The following is a 19,807-nucleotide window of genomic DNA, read 5'->3' on the forward strand; positions in this document are numbered from 1 at the left end:
GTAATCAAAACTGCAGGCTCTGCTCAGGAGGATCAGAATGGGTTTAGGATGTTTATAATTTAGGCTGCTACACTTGTGTTTTATTACAGCATGGACACAGATCTTGCACAAAGGGCTTTATTTGGCCCCTTGATGCTGTTATGAAGCAGGTTAATAGTGCTGAAGGGTAATGGCCAGCTAGCTAAGACCTTAAGCATTTTAGATTAAAGTTCCTTAGGAGCAAGGTATGCAGGAAATTCTAGTGAGCAATTTCAGCTCTTTTTTTCCCTATATTTTGATTACTTCCATTGCCTCCTGTTCTGCTTCAGCCTGAAAGGGAGGAAGAGCCAAGGAAGGGACCTGTGGTGCAGAAGGGGTTGTTGCAGTTTCATTTCCAAAGGTGGAGCTGCCCTTCAAGTGTTTTTGGGGGTGGGCTGGGTGAAGGGTTATGGAGGAGCTGCTTCCAAGGTCCTCTGAGAATGTTTGCAATGGCACATGTACCAACAGGAATGCTCATCCTCCCCTGGAGGACTAATGACCCTGCAGTGGCTGCAGCACAAACTTGTACAAAACCAGCACTCTCCCTTTTGCTTTTGCAAAGTGTGACTGAATAGAAGTTGTTAATTTGCTGAGCTAATTTCTGGAGTTTCTTCCCTACTTCCCACAGTCAGGACCTGGCTTTCCTTCTGCAGCACTGGCACATGGCAATTTCTGTGGTTTAAGCCTGGCTGGTTTGTGTTTGCTAGAGTTGAATAGACAGAGTAGTGATTAAGCTCTCCAAATAATCCACCTCCAGTTAATAAAATGTTGTTGGAATTTGGAAAACTCTGAAAGAGCTGAGGAACACTGGTTCTGTGGTTCATTTTTTGGAAATAATTTGTGTAACCCGGCCACTGTATTCAGGCAGATGTCGGTGATGGTTTGCCAAAAGCAAGCCTGATTTGTGACTGCAAGGTTGCCTGAGCTGGAGGGGCTCTTGGGCTGGCAAGTTGAGAGGATATCATGTGATCCCTGGAATCAAAGGAACACAGGCAGCCAGAGGAAAGCTACAGCTGTTCCTGCAGCTTGCAAGCCAAAAATGACACATACTGTAGAGCAAAATATCAAGGCCAAATTCACTGGTGGGGGGTAAAGCTACTCTTGGAAGATTTATGAACAGAAAAGCTAAAGGTAATTGAAATATCTGTTTCTTAAATCCTAGATGATGTACCTCTCTAAGTAAATTAAGGGAGGGGGTGTACTAGCCAGCAGCAGTGTTTTGCATCACATGCCAGTGGGATGTTGGTGAAACAATAATAGATCCATTGCTTAGTGATTGTGAGAATAACACATTGTTCTCAGTGTTTGATGGTCCATCAAAATGGCATTTTAGTCTTTTCTAAACTCCTTTTCTCATAAATGGCTTTTGTCCGTTCAGCTCCTTACCAGGCTGGAAGTCTTGGAACCCCAGGGAGGAGGAGATGGAGCATTAGAGTAAATAAAGCTGCTTTTGGTAACTGTCCTGTGCTATGTAAGTGTGCAGTATTTACATGTAGACCTCTTCCCTGACTGTCTGAGTGTCCTTAGGTAATGCCTTGTGTTGCTGACTTAACCACTTCCCAGTTGACCCTTAGCCCAAGTACAATATTTGCTCTTGGAGGGGGATTAATTCTTGAAATCCTGGATGGACGCAACTAGAGATGAGCTTTCAAATCCCCTACAAATTGTCTTCCTTGTTTGTGAAGAGGTCAGTGATTCCCTCTGGTAGAGGCAAAGAAGAACAGGACACGACTGCCTGGAAAAGTCATCTTTCCTTAGGAGTTTAGGAGTCCCCATCGTTGTCTGTGGAAGCTCCTGTGTCATTGGGAAGACAGCAAGGTATTTAATGTTATTTGCTTGTTTGTTTATTTGAGTGCAGCATGAGTAGCACATCTAGTCAGCAACATAGACTGGTCTGGACATGGAAAACCTACTTCATAAAATAGAAATTCTTAAATGTGTACAGCCTGTTTATAACCTCTGCCGTACATTTTTTTCAGCTTTCCAAGAAGCAAACTATTTCCTTTTTTTTATGGTTTGTTGTCTGCAAATAGGCCCTAGAAACTGTTTCATTCTTGAAGCAGTTTTAAAATGGGAAAGCAAGCAGGGAAATAGAAAGGCAGCAAATGGTGAGGACAGTCCTACACCAGCAGGCCGGGGGTGTGTCTGACAGTGTCTAACCCCTCACTCCGGAGTGATGGGGAGAAGTGTAAGGACAGGGCAGTGCAGCATCGTCCTTTCCTGGTGCTGCTCCTCAGCTTCAGCATCCTACAGGGGTAAGGTTGCACCTGAATCACCCTGTCCAACGGCTGCCAAAAGCCTGTTCCCTGTGAATGTGTCTAGTCCTATGATCCAACTCATATTGGTGATTTCCAGAGCCTTCTTGAATCTTCTGTTAACTGGGGAAGAGCTCCACCTTCTTTTGAATTTGCTGTCTGATCATTAACTGGATGCTATTTTATGACATAACAAAATGAAAAACTAATCTCTCTGTTTTGTACCACTTAGGTTTTCTGGACTTCTCACTCTGGATATCTCTTGTGCCCTTGTGGTCTCCCCTTTCTCTTCTGTTTTTTCCCTTCCCCCCTGCCTTTTTTTCTCCTCCTGAAGAATTTTATTCCATCTGTTGTTGTCCTTTGGGTGCAAGCTGTTCCCTACCCCTGATTATAACTGTTACCTGTCTGGGCAGGTAGCTGGACTGTTCTATTCTTGAAGTCCATTCTGGTTTGAGTTCAGTGATACCCTGCATGTGCATTGGGTTGAGAAAAATGCAGTAGGGCAGATGTGTTCTCATTTTGGGTTCAGTCTGACTCCTTATCAACACAAACCACCTTTGTAGCTCCTAGACTGAGCCTTAGCCAACATTTGGGTATGTGTGGAGCTCTGAAATGGCAAACTATACGTAGGAGTACAGTGCTTTACCCACCAAGTATGATTCTGCTTTTGTCTCATCCACCTGTTTTCCCCAGGCATCTTTCCCAGGACATTTTGGGGCAGAAAACCTTCATTCACCCACAGCCACATCCCCATCTTTAACTGTCAGCTGCCCTGAGGCTCAAAAGCCAGGGATGGATGGGAAGAATGCTGGCTCTCCACAAAAACAAGTTATCTTCAGAAAAAGCACCCGTGACAAAGCTGTGAGTACCATAAGAAGGGGTTTATTTAGGTATGAGTTTCACCTGTAGTGAGACTGGAGACTAAATAGAAAACTCTTTCCTGTCACCTTCATTTTTTCCTGAAGAAGAACCATGAACCATAATTAGCACTAAGTTTGAGGAGATGATGTAAACAATTCTTAGGGCAAACTTCTAATGTTATAATAATACAAGAGGAAGGCAGCTCACCTCACCCCCCTCCTGGGTTGTACTCCTGCTGGTAGATGTTTAAGACATCTTTCCAACCTGATGGCACCAAAAATCTTTGAATCTACAGTTCTTGGTCCCATGCACAAGTATTTGTTTTGTACTTTTGGGAGTTGGTCTAGATCAGGTCTTCAGTTCTGATGTCCGGAAGCATGTGGATAATCCTGGTGAGTCCAGGTGGATAATCCTATGGGGATTGCATGTTTGCTGGAAAAAAATCATTACTCCATTTAAAATGGAATTGTCCTGATCTCTGCAAGATTTACAGCTCTCTGATGCGTGTGTGTCCCCCTTCCCTCAACACACAGTCACAAACATTCTGTAGTTCAACCATGGTCATCTCCTCCCCACAGCTGACAATCTACCTGGGAAAGCAGGACTTCATTGACAACGTTGGGAACGTGGAACCTGTGGGTGAGTCCACAGGGAAATGTGCTGCCCTTCCTGCTCTCTCAGCCCTGATTAGCCTCTGGTAATTGTTGTTTTTTAACTTCCTTTCAGATGGCGTTGTATTGGTGGATCCTGCTCTTATCAAGGGGAAAAAAGGTTTGAGGTTTTATGCAATGTGTGTTTCAGAAATTGTTATCTTGTGAAGTGAGATGCTGAGATAGAACCTTTTTGTTGTTCTGAGGCTACAAATGGGTTTCCTGCTCAACATAACGTGAGTTGTTACGTGTGGTGTGAATACTCACTGGGTTGTGCAAGTGTGGAGATGAGTTTCCACGTCTCTAGTGCAGGAGCATTCCAGGTTCCACCCTAGCTGCACTGTGTTGCCTTGGAATTTTAATGCTGAAAAAATCTCCAGAGCAGTTAATTAGGGGTGAGATAAGAAAGGGTTTATTTTGCCAAGGCTAAGATGTTACAAGATGCGGGCAGGCCATGCCTGAGAGGTTACATTTTATGATACCATCCATCCAATCCCAGATGTGTCCACCCTGTGGCCTTTACTCTGGTCCGCCCCGGGGTCCACCCCCTGAGAAATGGGTCTGGGGGTTTTGGGACCCCGTGTTCATCCCACCTTCCTCTTCATCAGAGCACAAAGGGTACATGGTTACCTAATTCTTGACCGTATTCTGTGGCTTAGGCTCTGATATGCTGTTCTGCCAACAATCTAGGCCTTGCCTTGACAAAAGACTAAACATCTCTGCTGTATTCAGGAGTAGGATTGATATAGGGAGCATAGAATGGGGTAAGAGGGTTAAGGAATGTATAAACAAGGGTGCTAGAGAAAGGGAAAGGGACAAGGAACAAAGGAGGGGGGGGTTGCTGCTTTTAAAATCTACTTCCACTACTTATAAAACTTACAAGTCTTACAAATACTAGAAAAATAAAAAACATTAGGGGCTTAAGGCATCAACTGTTACCCTGCTGCAGGCCTGACTTGTGCTGTGCTTGTCCCCAGTGTACGTGTCCCTCACCTGTGCTTTCCGGTACGGCCAGGAGGACATCGATGTGATGGGCCTCACCTTCCGACGGGACCTGTTCTTCTCCAGGCTCCAGGTGTTCCCTCCTGCTGACAAGCCAGAGCCTCTTACTCACTTGCAGGAATCTCTGCTAAAGAAGCTGGGGAAAAATGCTTATCCCTTTTTCTTTACAGTGAGTATCTCAGAATAGCCTCTGACTCTTCTCCTTGTCTGTTCTTACCAGGCTGTTGAGGCCCAGTGATGGACCAAAAGTGGGAATTAATAGTGAATTCACAATTTGCAAATTCCAGTTTTGAATGACAGGAGGTGTACAAATGTTTTTTTTTTTTCCTTCTTGCTGTCCTAAGAAGTAAAGTGCAAGATGATCCTAACTGCACAATGATCACTGCACTGGGAAAAGTGCTTTCTTTGAAATGGCAAGGGAATATGCAATGGCTTTGTGCTGCCAACAGCCCCACATACCTATGCCTTCCCATTCCTGAGGGGCTGGAATACTTTATACCATTGCCTCAGCACCAAATCCTTTTGCTTTAAAACCCTTATGGATCAAATAAGCAGATGAAAAGCTCTTTAGTAGATGCTGTCAACAAATAGCAGCTCCCTGCCAAACAGATTCTGACAGAATATGCTTCCAGTACTGTCGGTGACATGTCTGCCTCAGCATTCCCTGGCAGGATCCAGGTTGTGCCTAGGCTTTTTTTACTTTTTTTCCCCCCCTATCTTGACTGTTAAAGTATTTTTGGAAGAGAGGGACTTGTCACACAAGGCAAGTGTACCAGCCAGAATTCCAAAGGGTTACTGCATGACAGGGATTGACCCATTGTCTGCGGAATTGCTTTTGTGAGGAATAAATTACCTAGCATATCTGTGTAATATTGCTTTGGGGTGTTTTCTCTTCTTCCTCCCACAGTTTCCAGATTACCTGCCTTGCTCAGTCTGTCTGCAGCCTGCACCTCGTGATGCTGATAAGGTGAGACCAATGGGACACTTCTGCTTATCATGGCTGGGGAAAGTCAGATGGAAAAAAGTCACATGAATATATTTGTCCAGCTTGAGAGTAGGAGAAGGTGATGCTGGATTTTACTGTGCTGTGCCACAAATGTCAAGAACCTGACTTAAGGGCTACCAGTGTGTGTCACAGAGTTGGAATCGAAGTCCTCAAAATAAGAAAGGGAATCCAGACAAATAGCAGCAAGACTACAAAAATGTGCAATGCTGTAGCTTCCTTAAGATTACCACGTGATTTGTTGGTTGGTTGCACATAAAATGGTTGTAGCTGTGAGGCTACATGAAAGGAAAGGAGACAGAGTGCCTAAAATAGATTAATATATATTGCTATAAATAATACGTGTTAAGACCTGCTCTGAATTAAATGCAGAAAAGGGCTGGTTTGTGCATGTGTGTAAAGAAACCAAAGCCCTGGAGTAAAAGTCATTAAATAATGAGATGTTCTGCAAGGTTTCTGATACCATTTAAAATATTCTTTTTATACTTCACTGGATGCTTCTCTGAACAGCAGAACGGGCAAGGTGCAGAATCCAGTGCAACAAGGATAAGCTGTGTTTTATGTCAGGGAATGATATTCTAGCAAAAATTTCTCTGTAGAGAGTTACTTGGGACTCACGCAGATGTCCCATGGTACTATAAACCTGTTAAAGCAAAGGTCAGCTGGGCCTGATCACTCCCACTCCTTAGATGCTGGGAAAGAAGGTATTGGCATTACAAAGCCAATTCAGAAATTCAGTTCAGAAATCCAAGGTGGGCTGGAGAGCCCTGCACACTGATCAGTCTTATGCTGTGACCTCTACAGCACTGCTCTCACAAGAAAGCCTTTCAGGAGGCTGGGAATTAGGCCTCATTTACCAGAAGCATCATGGAACAGGTAGATTCTGCCACCTGGGTTGGCAGGGATCTCTCTTGCAGTGGTAGGAGGGCAGAAGAATTTGCAGCTGGCAGGAATCTGCCAATTCCTGGTGTGCAGAAAGATGTTGAAGCACGTGCAGATGCTCCTGGCTTCTGACCCCCATCTCACAGCTGTCCTCTCTCTCTGGCAGACCTGTGGGGTGGACTTTGAGGTAAAAGCTTTCTCAACAGAGAATGTGGAAGAGAGAATTCATAAGAGGTAACAGAATGTATGTGTCTGTCTTCAGCTTTGCCCTTAAAGGGGGTGGGTGCTCCAGTGATGCCCCTCGGTTGCTTGTTCAGCTGTGCCCCACTTGTCAGTGGACTTCTTGGGGGTAAACACGTGTGAGTGCAGAACTCCTGCCTCTGCCAAGCACAAGGTACCACCACGTTGTCCTCTGCTGCTTCCCAGGAACTCTGCTCGTCTGCTGATCCGCAAGGTGCAGTACGCTTCAGAGGAGCCGGGACCCCAGCCCTGTGCAGAGACCACCTGGCAGTTCTTCATGTCCAGCAAGCCCCTCCAGCTGAAAGCTTCCCTCAGCAAAGAGGTGAGGGAGACACTTGCTCCGGGGCTGTGGACAGCCCAGGATTGGCAGGCCAGTGTGCATTTTGCTGCCCAAAGCAGCTACTTCATGTGTTGCTGTCTCAGCTCAGATTGACTTGTCCCACCACTCAAGGGCTATAAGGAATGTAATTCCTGTCAGCAGCTGCTGTTAGGGGAGGCTGAAACCCTGTTACCAGACACATTTGAGGCTAAAGAAGTCATTGAAAGAAGGGTCATGAATCATTGGGAAGGGTCATCTTCCCTTATTCAGCCTCTGTGAGATGTAATCTGGGGGAACTAGAGGGGATTAGGGCTTGGGAGAAGTGTCCTGACTGGACATCAAATTCCTTCCAGGTGTACTACCATGGCGAGCCCATTCCAGTCACTGTCACCATCAACAACAGCACGGAGAAAACAGTGAAGAAGATCAAAGTCCAGGGTATGTTTTGACTGTTTCTTAGGATTCTTTGAGCAGAGTAGGACTGAAAGAGAGCCAAAATTTAGTGCTTGCAACAGCTTAAGAAAGTGATTAGGGAGTACAGAATTTGTCCCTCCACCCTGCCTGTTGCTGTTCCTTTGCTGTTCATCAAGTGAAACATTGCAGCTTTTTTCCTGACTCTCGTGGTTAGTTCTAAGTCTTGATTTGAGGCACCAGATTGTTCCATCTAGTAAAGAGAGAGGGTCTGGCACCTGCAGTGGGCAAGCAAGGCAGGTGCTGTGGGGGAAAATCCACCCCTTTTTGGGGAGGGCAGTGGGAAGGGCTCCCTGTCACTGTGATGCTCCTGCTAACTGTGAATGTGCCTCACTCCCATACAGCTCTGCCTGGTGTTCCAGACACAAGGCAATGAGAGGAACAGCTCCTCTGCCAGCAGTGCTGTGATTCCTGAGGAGCTGAGGGCAGGGGCTGAGCTCAGCACTGTGCCTGTGTTTTATTTGTGGCACTACATGTTCTCATACCACAAGCTGCAGAGCTGAGGAAGATGGTCTGAGAGACAAGAGATGAGAAAGAGAACACAGAAGGCAGGGAAGGACCAAAATGGCTGAGGTTCCTACAAAACTCTACAGCAGAAAAAGCCATTCCAGTGCCCATCTTGGATGCACTGTTTAGCGATTCCCAAATATTTTTAGTCTGATATGCCTCTATTAGGCTTTAAAAGACCTTGTTGGTCCCCAGATTCTCTCCTCATCAGTGTTTCAGTCAGAATTACCTTGGGGAGTTTTGTGTTAGATTGGAGAATATAAGCCATTTGTTCTCACAGGCTCTTGACTGCAGTCTGTGTGATGATGGTGTCTCCTGAATGCAAATGCACGTGCTGTAGGCACACAAGAGATACCAGGACCAGAGATAAAAGCAGACATGGTTAGAGAAGGAAGAGGTAGGTCTTTATAATGGAAAGAGAAGGCTCCCAAGGGAAACCATGGGTAATTGAGTTTCTGTTGTCTCCAAATCAAGGCGGGTGCCTTTCATGGGAGATAGGCCCTGGCCATTGGTGTGCTGTTGGTCTCTGTCCAGGTCAGGCTGTCAGACCTGGTGGTCCTTTCAGGCTCCAGATGGATGGCTTTTCCTGCTGTCCTTGTCATGTTTCCCATTCCTGAGACTCAGGGCAGGGGCAGCTGTGTTGCTTCTGGTGCACACACACGACTGATGTTCGCTTTCTCCTTCCTCCCTCAGTGGAGCAGGTTGCCAATGTGGTGCTGTACTCCAGTGACTACTATACCAAAGTGGTGGCTGCTGAGGAAGCACAGTGAGTGAATGCTCTGCTTCTCCCTTCCTGCTCCTTTGCACCCTTTTAATGACCCTCCTTGTGAATAATGGGGGTTCTCCTAATTACAGCCTGTCGTTGCAGTGCTCTCTCCTCTCTTCCCTCATGTGTGTGCCACATCCATGCCCTATAGATGCAGCTGGTCTCTTTTTCAGAGAGCCAGCAGGGACCCTGCACAATGTTTCAGGGAATGGGGAGGCTGCAGAAGAGGTTTGAAGAGTAATTGCTTACTAGACAAGCTTAGCAGGGGCTGTGGAAGGCTCCCCGTTGCTGGAAATCTTTAAATAGAGGTGCAGCACTTTTCTGAAAGGTGCTGCTCTTTGAGTGGCAGTCATGGATACTCTAGCTTGACATGGATACTCTAGCTTGAGGCCAGTCTTTTCCACACCATTTCATTTGGTTCTTTTTGGCCTGAGAAAGTCCATGAAAACCTGGAGCCTGTTGGCATTATGGAGAACCACTTGCTTTTTTTCACTGCCCTGGCAGGGCAGCACTGAACTTCACTTTGTGAGGAGGGTTGGGCATACCCAGATACTTTACATGTCTGGTGTTTTGCTCTGTAACTTAGGGACATGTTTTCCATTGAGTATTGGTCTTAGCTAGGATTCATTTTGTCCAAATTTGGAGGTCTGCAGGAAATGGCCTCAAGTTGTGCCAGGGGAGGTGTAGATGGGATATTAGGAAAAATGGATGTGGCACTTGGGGACATGGTTTGGTGGTGGCGATGGCAGTGCTGGGTTAACAGTTGGACTCCATGATCTTAAAGGTCTTTTCCAAACTAAACTCATGTATGATTCTATAGTTTTGACCTACTCTTCTGCCTTAATGTGAAATTAAGCATTTCCTGTAAATGCCTGTTCTTCTTTGCTGATTATAAAGGGAATTTTACTGACTAGATGAGATATGTAGACATATGTATTGCAGGCAACTAAATTGGGTTAAATTCCTCTCCTTTTGGGCAGCTTTGTAATTTCTGTTTTGCAGTTCTCTTGGTTGGGTATGTAACACAAATCAGAGTGTATCATTTCCCTTATTATTTTCAGGGAGAAGGTGCAGCCCAACAGCAGCCTGACCAAGACACTGACACTTTTGCCCTTGCTTGCAAATAACCGGGAGACGCGGGAAATAGCTCTGGATGGAAAACTAAAGGATGAGGACACCAACTTGGCTTCTAGCACTATGTGAGTGGAGTTTTAAATGGTCCCAGGCAGTGGGTGAGTTATAAAGCAGAGGGGAGGATGGAGGAGACCCTTCTGTCAGGACTTTGTGTGTCCAGGTGTGAGCAGCATTACTGACCCTGTCACACTCACTCAGGGTGTGTGGTCACAGCTCTGCAGAGCTGGTGCCTGTCCCTGAGGCTTGTCTGCTCCACCACGTTCAGGATGTTCCCCTAGTTCTTGCTCCAGGTGTGTGTTGTGCCATGCTGCTGTGCCACCTCACACTGCTGTTTTCTCTGGCAGCATTAAGGATGGAATAGACAAGACAGTGATGGGGATCCTGGTTTCCTACAAGGTCAAAGTGAAGCTCACTGTTCCAGGGTAAGTGTGACACCCTTTCTGCTGTACCTGCCTAGAGGTAAGAGAGGGGAGTGTGTGTCCATCAGTGAGGGTGGGGAGGGAGCAGGACAGTCCACCCCAAGAGAAAGGGCACATGTTGTAGGATGTGAGGCTCCTCCTAAAGCATAAATTTCCTGGAAATCAATCTTGGCCTGTCCAAAGAACTTGACCTGAACCAGAGGGTTTGGATTGCCATCTGTAGACACCACATGACTGTATGGCTCAAGCAGGAACCTCTGGTTTGCATTGCAACATTTTGTTTCAAAGCCATAACCTGTTTTGTGAGAACTTAAGTGAAACTTTGTGTAGCCTTTATGTTGGCGTTGTTCTTTCAGACCAGAAGGTGAAAACATCTCCCTGAAAGCCATAAATAATGTAGCTCAGGTTCTGTACTAAGCCAGCTTTCTGGGAAAAGCTGATGTTATCAACATGAGCTAGTTCCAGGATATAGTGCAAAAGAGGACAAGGATAATAACTCTCAGTTGATGTTAGCCACTGTTTACATTTGTATTTCATTCATCTGTCCTTCTTTCTAGCATAAAAATGAATCAGTGATTTGCCTAAAGCCTGATAAAATGCCTGTTGCCTTCTGTGGACCTCCAATTGCTCCTTTGGCTCTTGGAAAAGGGGCCATGCCCAACACTTGGTCAGGAGTTCAAAAACTTAGGCTCTTTCTCCGTGGGAATGACATGAAAAATGAAGATTATTTTTTTAAAAGCAGGTTTATTTGGGTTTTATGCCTTGTGGCAAGCAGAGAACAGTATATGAGGACAGTGATTTCCATAGTCTACAATAAAACAGCATTTGGTAGAGCACCAGAATGGAAAGGCATTAAATATTCTTTGTTTTTCTCCTTGTTTTCTTTTGTAGTATGCTGGGAGACCTCACCTCCAGGTAAACGTCATCTTCCTTTTCAGACCATGCAGTCCTAGTTGTTAATTCATCTTTTTACCCTCTTTCCTATTCCCATTCCCACCTCCCTAGAAAAAATAACTGTCCCTTAAGCTGATAGGAGCAAGAATTTTGTGCATTCAGCTGTGAAAATGAAGCAATTACAAAGATATCTTTGATTTTATGTCCATGCAAATACACTCAGCACATAATAATAAACCCAGTTCATGAACATGGATGTGCCTGGGATATTTGTGGAGAAATTGGAGTTTAACTCCTCTTTGAGGGGAAAATTATGATTAGAAAATATGAAAGAATGGGTGAAGGTGGAGCTGGGGGCTCGGGCTGGCCTGAACTGGGAAGAGGTCTGGGCCAGGCATGAATGGAGCTGTGGGTCTGATGCAGTCTCTCTTCTCCCCCAAGTGAAGTGGGCACAGAGCTGCCGTTCCGCCTCATGCACCCCAAACCTGAGGAAAGGAGCCCAGCAGGTCAGTGACACTTGAGTTTTGCCTTTGTTCCTTAACAGACTCCAGTTAGATCTCACCAGGGTAAGGCTTAGAGGGATTTGTGCTCCAGGAAGCCTTTAGAGCCCACAAGGCTCCAATATGGAGCTGCTCTATGTGTGTGTATGTGTGTATATGTATCTATCTATCTATCTATCTATCTATATATTTATATATCGACCTCAAGGCACAAAATAACAGGCAGGAGGGATGCTAAGATGGGAGAAAATGGAAACGAGTCATGTTACCTTTTCATCTTTCGTCTGTGGAATCACACAGCTCAAAGGACAGGGGCTTGAGGAAGCACTGCACAGCTAAATCTCATGACTACAGAGTAAAATGTCCCAAATGAAGCTGTCAGCAATTCCCAGCCACATTCCAGGATAAGAAAAAAAAAATCAGAAAATACCTAACACACGTGAGCACTGTAAAAAGCAAAATACTTTTAAGCAAAGTTAAGAGGTGGTAAAACTATTGATGATTTTGGAGACCCTGTTATCCTGATGTGGCATTGGCCATAGTGTTTATGATGTGGCCTTTATGTTCAGTGATTAGGCAAGAGGAATGTCTCCTCAGCATCAGATCTGTGCAGGGAAGTGTGGGAACTCTAGAGCAGTGTAAGGAATAAACCTTCTCCAGGCATCTTGAGGCTTGGGATCAGATGCCAAAACCACAGGCTGTCAGGAGCATCTGTGTTCTCCTCCCACTTCCTCAGGCTCTGGCTGGCTCTGTTCTCCAGTGGTGAATGCCAGAGACAAGGTAGTCACACGAAATCAGAGGCTCCTGTCCAGCTCTGAAGCAGCTCCTGAACACAAACACAGCAGCCTTTCTGTGCTGGGGCTGTTACAGATGAACCATCTTGGCCTGCCCCTGTGTTTGGACAGAGCTGGGAGGCTTCAAACAAAAACCCTGTGGCTGCTTCTGTGTTGCTTTTTCTTTTCTTTTTTTCTCTTTGGACCCAAATGTACCTAAAGCTGCTGTTTCTAAGAATGTGACCACAGGAAGGTGGTGGCAGAACCGGTGAGAAGAGTTACCCTGAGATAGATGCTCTGTTCTGTACCAGCAGCATTAGAAACATTGAGTCCTTGCTGTGAAATTGTTGCAGGAATCAAGTGTAAGCAATGAGCAGAGATGCTGGTGATCCACTCTATGCTCTGGGAATTGGGGTTTGCTAATTATGGATGTGCTAGAGTGGGCAAAGGTAGGTTTTATTGCTCCTGTAAGAATTGCACTCCAGGAAACTCTCATTTTCACTGGGAAAGCCCCTGCTGTGAGCTGTGCCAGCACAGCCCCTGAGCACAGACAGAGCATGGTGAGGGGCTGGGATGGCACTGGTGGCCCCAGGAGCAGTGGCTGGTGAGGGCCTGTGGGCAGCTCAGGATGCAAAATCCAGAGCTTTCATGGACACCAAGGGAAGCTTGAAAACTTCTAACGAAGCTCATCCAAAGGCATAGGCAACTGTAAAGAATTTTACATTTTTAAAACGGTGAGAATATTTTTGCACGAGTTTTTTCTGGTGTTAACAGTGCCACAACCCCCTTTTTATTACTTTATAATTCTGGGAGAAGCATTTGTAGTATGAGGAAAAATGGAAATCGGGCAGTTTTCCCTTCTAAGATCAATTCAAAGGAGGGCTGATGTACTCCTTTATAAAGGACACTCAAAAGGATGTGGGCAGAAGACTTTGGAGGGGAAATGGAGAACTGTAATATTTCTCAGATCGCTTCCCCCAGCACATCCTCTTACCAGGGGCACGGCCCATGTATTGTTTGCTACATCAAAGTCTTGCAGGGGCTTGCTGTCAGAAGACAGCTTATGGTCCATGCATTCTGTACACATGGAAACTGCAGCTTCCTTATAAACTGAAGGAAAAGGCAGGCAGTTTCAGGAGCTATCCCCTGGGAAAGCCCTGCAAATGGTTACCTCGGGAAATAAATGGTTTCTCTTAATAGAAGATACTTTAACACAACAGAAAACTCCTCTGAATCCTGCATAGCTGACTTGAAAATTGTGCTGGAATGTGGGGTCTGAGCTTATTACAGTGAATAAAATAGCCTCCCAGATGAAGCTGGTAAAGTCAAATCCTTTCCAGCTTTATTGCTGGTAGTTTTCCATGCACTGTGCCTAATCACTTTTCCCAACTGTGAGTTCAGGCTTTTTAATTTTTTATTCTACCACTTTAGCTCATGAGCCCTGAGAAATACGATGTGTTTCATTAGTAAAACACCATCTAATTTGGAAGCAAGCAAATCGAGACTTAATTGCAGAGATGGAGCTTCAACAAACAGTGTTTAGACTCTCAAAGGTCCCAAAAGATGGAACTTTTCTTTGCTGGCTTGTTCAGCAGCCTGTGCAGTGGATGTAGGCAGGGGTGCATGCCTAGGGAATTTCAGATCACTGCTCATCTTCTCTTTCCATTCCCTTTTGTTTGTACTGATGAGTCAGTAGGAACCAGTTTGCCTGTTGCACCTCCCTGCTGCACTTGACTTTGTCTGAAGGCACAGCTGGGAGAAAAGAGTCAAAGGAACCAACTTAGAGAGAGTCAAAGCTGAAGTGGGACTAAAAACCGCCACATATTACGATTTATTCCTTGCAGTGGGGGAATATCCTTTTCTCCAGCCAAGGTGATTTATGGCAGCAGTAAAACATAATGCCTTTAATCATGCAGAGGTGACTTGAGAGTAGAGAACTTCAGAAACACAAGCTTCCCAAGCACATGGTTTAATTTTTTTAGGGCCAAGCGGGGTGAGTGTGACCAAGTGCCATGTGTTTTATTCCACGGCAGAGTGCTCTGCCCTGTCTAGCTGTCCATGAGAGCTCTGGAGCCTCCATTCCTCAGGGAAAAGCAGGTCTGTCCTGGTGCCTGGCTATTGCAGATTGCTTGGTCCTTCTTCCCTGTGCCTGGAGGAGACAGAAAAGGAGAGGCTTGCCACCTTCCCTTTCCTGTGTTTATTTACTGCTTCCTTCTCTCGGACCCCTGGGAGTCTGGGATTTGCATGTTTTATCTGTGCTGGGTTTTTGACTGGGTTTAGACCCATGTGGTCCCTGGGGGGTTATTTTTAGGCGAAGCAGCTCCTGTCACACTGGCAAGTCTGTCTTTTCTGCCTGCTGACAGAAAATGTGTAGGGATCTATTTCTTTTAAAGATAGACTCAAACTGGGCTGTGTCCCTTCATGCTTCCAAGACCTTTCCTGGTCAGCAGTTAGCCCAGAAGCTCCTGCTGGGTTTTCCTCAAGGCTGTGGTCTCAGCGTGAGTTCTTTGGTCTGGGGTTTTCCTGCCCATCTCCTGATGTTTTACATTCTGTGGGCTTATGTCTTAGACCCTGGTCTTTGTTCTGGCTGTTGTTCAACAAAGAGTCGTTTATCTGCTCCCTGGTTAAACTTGCACGAAAGAGCTGGTTTCAGGAAACCCCAAAATGCTTTGTCCCTCTAATAGTAAAGCAATACCTTCCCTGTATTGGTGTTGTGACTTCCAGAAAATAGCGAATTTTTAAAGCACTTGAATGTCTTGAAAAATAACAGAAGCTACCTTTTTTTTTCCCTCTCCCATAAAGTTAAGAGAGGTTAAGCAAGCTTATAATGAAAATTACCGTATGCCACAACTTTAACTATATGGAATCATTTCTGTGGCTGCATAATGAAAGCTCACAGAAAACCCTGCAGAGAGTATGATGGCATTTCTGCAGCCGCATCAATCCCCCTCCCATCCCAACCCTCAAAACAATTGCTGGAATGTTAATTAAAAAAAGCAAAAGTCTACCCATTTTCTGGGAATTTTTCAATTTTATAGTATTAAATAAGGCACTGGACAGAAAGAGGACTCTGGAGCAGGCCTCGTGCAAGGGTGCCAGTGTGGCACGTGGGAGGCAGTGCCACAGCCTGAGGGTGAAGCAGTGCATCTTTGAATGTAAACTTGAGCCTTCTGAGCTATATAATAAGCATTACTCTGCTGCCACACTATGTATTGATTCAGTAATCATTTATCTCGCAGTAAAGTATATGCCCAAGTGAAACAAAACCTATTTTCCCCTTCAATCCATTTTGCAAAACTGGTTTCAAATTACATTGGTGGGATATCACTCGGCTTCACCCACATCACTGACACCACTGTTCCCATAGCAATGAGTGTACCTCAGAGAGCAGACTCTTTAACAAATAAAAATTGGAGGAAAAATGAAATGTGAATGATGTGTTGGAAATTTTAGAAGTTCTCAAAGTTTTGCTTTAACTCAGTTGCAATCAAGCATACATGCCCTGAGACTTTCCAGACTTCATCTTGGCTTCTGGGAGTAGAGGAAACCATCTGTGTCTGGATAGATACCATCAGGACTGTCTTTGCATGATCCATCCTTTGAAGGCATTCTGAGGCATTTTGGCTGGAGCAGCCCCATTTGGCACACTTTTGATGCTGACTTTTCCAGCAGTGCTTGTCACCACTCACCCTTGATTTCAGTGTGTGCTGTGGATGAGAATTCTCCAGGTAATGAGTTCTCCAGTTGCTGAGGCATCCCAGATTCCCAGTGACTTCTGTAGAACGAGGTGGGCTTTGCTCCCTGACTCAAACCCAGGACAAGTAAGCCACTGAAGTGACTGCAATTTGCTAAGGATAAAGTAACTGTGAGAACAAAAAAATCCCTGCAAATACAGACTGTTCTGCTTATTTTAGACTGTGCTGAAACAGCTTCCAGGGAATCCTGCTAGCAAGCAGCATTTGTTAGTGTGGTTAGCAAAGATCCCATTAAAGAAACACAAATGCCAAAGGTCTTGGGGCTATTTTTAGGGAAAGATGAAATCAGGAGTGTTGCCTCAAGGGCATAACCTATCTAATGAGAGACCACGAGGCCTTTCTTTACTCTGACCTCTGATTTTAGTCCCCTCATGTTTATTGAACAAGAGCATGTCTTCTCTTCAGCTGAGTCCTTCAGTCACAGGGACAGAGCAGTTAAAGCTGACACCATGTCACACAGGCCCTGTCAGCTTGGAGTCCAAGTGTGTGCCCAGATGTCTCCCCCAGCTGTGACCACAACCAAGCATAGATGGGAGAATCTGTCTTGGTTTCTCAGCCCTTCTGATGGCTTGGACAATGTTGCTGGAGCGTTTTTCCATTTGGGAGATCAAGTTTTGCTTCATCAGGTGCATGTATGCACATTTTGAGACTTTCTGGAATTCTCCTTATACTGCTGCAAATCCTACTGCTTGTCACTGCTTTGACTTGTCAGTCTATACATCTTTGCATTAAACATTTTGCAAATGTTTCGGCATCTGCTGTTCTAACTACCTGGCGTGTCTGTTTTTTTCCTCCCTTGCTGCATGTGGGTGACTGCAGGGAAGGATGGGTAAGTTTCTTTTAGTATTTCACATTCTGGCTGCACCTGTGCTTTGACTCTTTTGAAAACTTCTCAAAATTGTCCAAAAATCCCCAGCTTAAAATCCAAAGTGAGCAAGTTACTGTGGCCTGACAAATGGCTGCTCTCAGTTAACCAGCAAGGGCTGACCATGTGAAATTTGATTAAGAGAACATGTTTTGCCTTACAGTTGAGGGAGGGGTATGTTCGTGCTCACCTGATGTTCTGTACCTCAAAGTCTCAGGAACTTAATAGATTTGACCATGTGCCTCTATTTTAGTACAGAGGGAATAAGGATGAAAGGTTGCACATTTTATTCCTGGACAAAGCCCCTTTCAGGCTGCAGGCTGTTCAGATAGCTGATAAATATGTAGCTGGAATGGACATGAGTCAGTACCCATAAAAACCTCCTCAGTTTGTGTCCTGACTTGCTCAATCAACTGCTTTTCCTGTTAGCTAGAATAGCACCAGTGAAGATGGTGCCTGTGGGGATGTGATCCAAATCCCCTGGAAGTCAAAGGAAACATTACCAGGCTGATCCAGGCCTCTCTTCTCCCTCCTATCTGTTGCTTGTAGTCTGCTGGTACAAAACACGGCTGACATCATTTTCAAACACCTGTGTTTCTGCCATTGCAGTGAAGCAGAGCTGGTATTTGAGGAGTTTGCTCGTCAGCAGCTAAAAAATACACCTGATGAAGAGGACAAGAATTCACCCTCAACTGATGAGTGACTAAGAGAACAAGCTGCCAGAGGAGCTGCGTAGTCAGACTTCAATTAGGAATTTAGGAGCTGAGTTTCTAGTAAACTGCATGTTTTCAATGCACACGTGGTCATGCAGGGATCAGCCCTGAGATCAGTGGACACAACATCATGGATCTCTACTGCTTATTACAAGCTTCACCTCTGGGAGAATGTGGCAAACACAGGCCCTGGTGCTTACTCAAGCTACCAGAGGAGGACAGGAAGGCTGCCATGTCATGACTTCTGCTTTCAGGGCTGCCTAATAAAAAGGTTGGTTGCTTTCAGCACTGGTGAGAGTTAAATGAGGGTTTGTGCAGCCTGCCTGGACTTCCTCGGTGTCAGAATCTGTGACTTTGCAGTGCCAGTGACCCAAATCCCAGCCTGGAAGGCTGGCTTGCAGCCCTGAGTGATTCACTGAAGTTTCTCAGCAGACTACACAAAACTGATTTTATTTCCTTTTGGTTGCTTTTGTGTTTATGCTTTACCACATTCATCCAGTGCATGATTTCAGTGCTTGGACTGTCCCCGTGTGGATAACAACCCCTTTCTGTACCATTAAATGTCCTGCAAGTCATCTCCCTCAGCAGATATAAAGCTGATACACAGTATTTGCTTTCTAGCATTATGCTGTACAACCACATTGTTAAAGATGGGATAATGTGCACTGTCCAGGAATTCCTTAACAAAGCTCCCTGTATGCAACCCCAAAGAGAGAACTGCCAGTCCAGGCTGATCCTGTATTTAATAGAGTTTCCTGCAGGCAACACTGCTTCAAAAGAGGGTGCAGGAAAATTAAGGAGGAAATTATGAGGCAGCCTTCCCTGAGGAGCCTTTTCCAAAATGCATCTGCCAGAGGTTGGTTTATGCTCTAAGAAATGAGACTGTATTCTGCAAACTGTTGTTCTCTGTTGTTGATCTGGATATTCACATTATTTATGTAAATGTCTGATCCCTTCCTGAATCTCACTTAGGTTTTAGCTGAAGTGAGTTGCATCAGCTAATTACATTTTGCATGTAAAACAACTGGTGTTTTCTTTTTCTCATTTTTGCTTTAAATCTGCTTTTCAGTGTCCCGGGTTTAAATTCTCCTGAAAAGTCTGCGTGCAGGGCCTAAATTTATTAACATAAACTTACCTTTCCCACCCTACGTGCCAGAAAATGGCATTGAGAGCATCACACATATCTTAGTTACCGATGTGCTTGTAACAGAGAGGAAAACGAGGGAGACCTTTTTGAGATGCATTTCTGCAGAATCATTCTATATACAGGCCGTGTTTTCTGAGCAGGGGCTGGTTTGTCTTTTTTTACCAACATCATCGTGGTTACAACTTTTACAGGTGATCCAAAGGCTTTAACCAAACATCTTTACATGGGGCCTCCAGCACAAAGAGTTTGGGTTAAAAGTAAAGCCTTCTCCTGTTTTGCTTTTGTAAGCTGCTCTTGCTGGAAGCAGTGAACGAAGACCACGGCTGTCCTCAGGGTTCCATCAGTGCTCTCCCTGTCCCAGGCTGAGTTCAGGGTTCCTGATACACCTGTCCCCCAGTGTGTCTGTTATCACAGCTGTCTCACAGTAGCTGAAATTGCAGGAGGCAGTGGTTTGCTCTGCTCTTTCTGAGCATTGAGTGCTTTGCTGCTAAAGAAACCTGTGGCCATTTCAGGTGTCTGTGGTCAGTATGATTTTGGTGTGATTTCAGCTTTGGGTTTGGGGGACGGTCAGGCATTTGCACCTGGATGTCTGGGGAGGCTTTTCCCTGATATTTTTATTACTGATTTCTTGGT

The 19,807-nt window shown here is 45.2% G+C and overlaps 1 protein-coding gene across 5 annotated transcripts; it reads left to right on the forward strand.

Moving 5' to 3' along the window:
* The first annotated feature begins 425 nt into the window (after window positions 1-425).
* SAG (S-antigen visual arrestin) lies at window positions 426-19,051 on the forward strand. Of its 5 annotated transcripts, none has more exons than XM_064666750.1 (15): window positions 426-3,134; window positions 3,713-3,773; window positions 3,861-3,905; window positions 4,762-4,955; window positions 5,694-5,753; window positions 6,838-6,905; window positions 7,098-7,233; window positions 7,584-7,668; window positions 8,902-8,974; window positions 10,036-10,173; window positions 10,453-10,530; window positions 11,419-11,442; window positions 11,863-11,927; window positions 17,269-17,278; window positions 17,924-19,051. In XM_064666750.1, exons 1-15 carry the CDS (start codon window positions 3,066-3,068, stop codon window positions 18,015-18,017), a joined length of 1,200 nt encoding a protein of 399 aa, XP_064522820.1. In that variant the 5' UTR covers window positions 426-3,065; the 3' UTR covers window positions 18,018-19,051. The 5 variants fall into 5 exon arrangements, with proteins under 5 accessions (XP_064522820.1, XP_064522819.1, XP_064522816.1 ...); XM_064666749.1 differs by lacking the exon at window positions 17,269-17,278 and having other exon boundaries at window positions 426-1,836; window positions 2,967-3,134; XM_064666746.1 differs by lacking the exon at window positions 17,269-17,278 and having other exon boundaries at window positions 426-1,489; window positions 1,704-3,134.
* The last annotated feature ends 756 nt before the right edge of the window (window positions 19,052-19,807 follow it).

This window comes from Pseudopipra pipra, chromosome 10, assembly GCF_036250125.1.
Source record: "Pseudopipra pipra isolate bDixPip1 chromosome 10, bDixPip1.hap1, whole genome shotgun sequence".
Classification (NCBI taxonomy): Eukaryota; Metazoa; Chordata; class Aves; order Passeriformes; family Pipridae; genus Pseudopipra; species Pseudopipra pipra.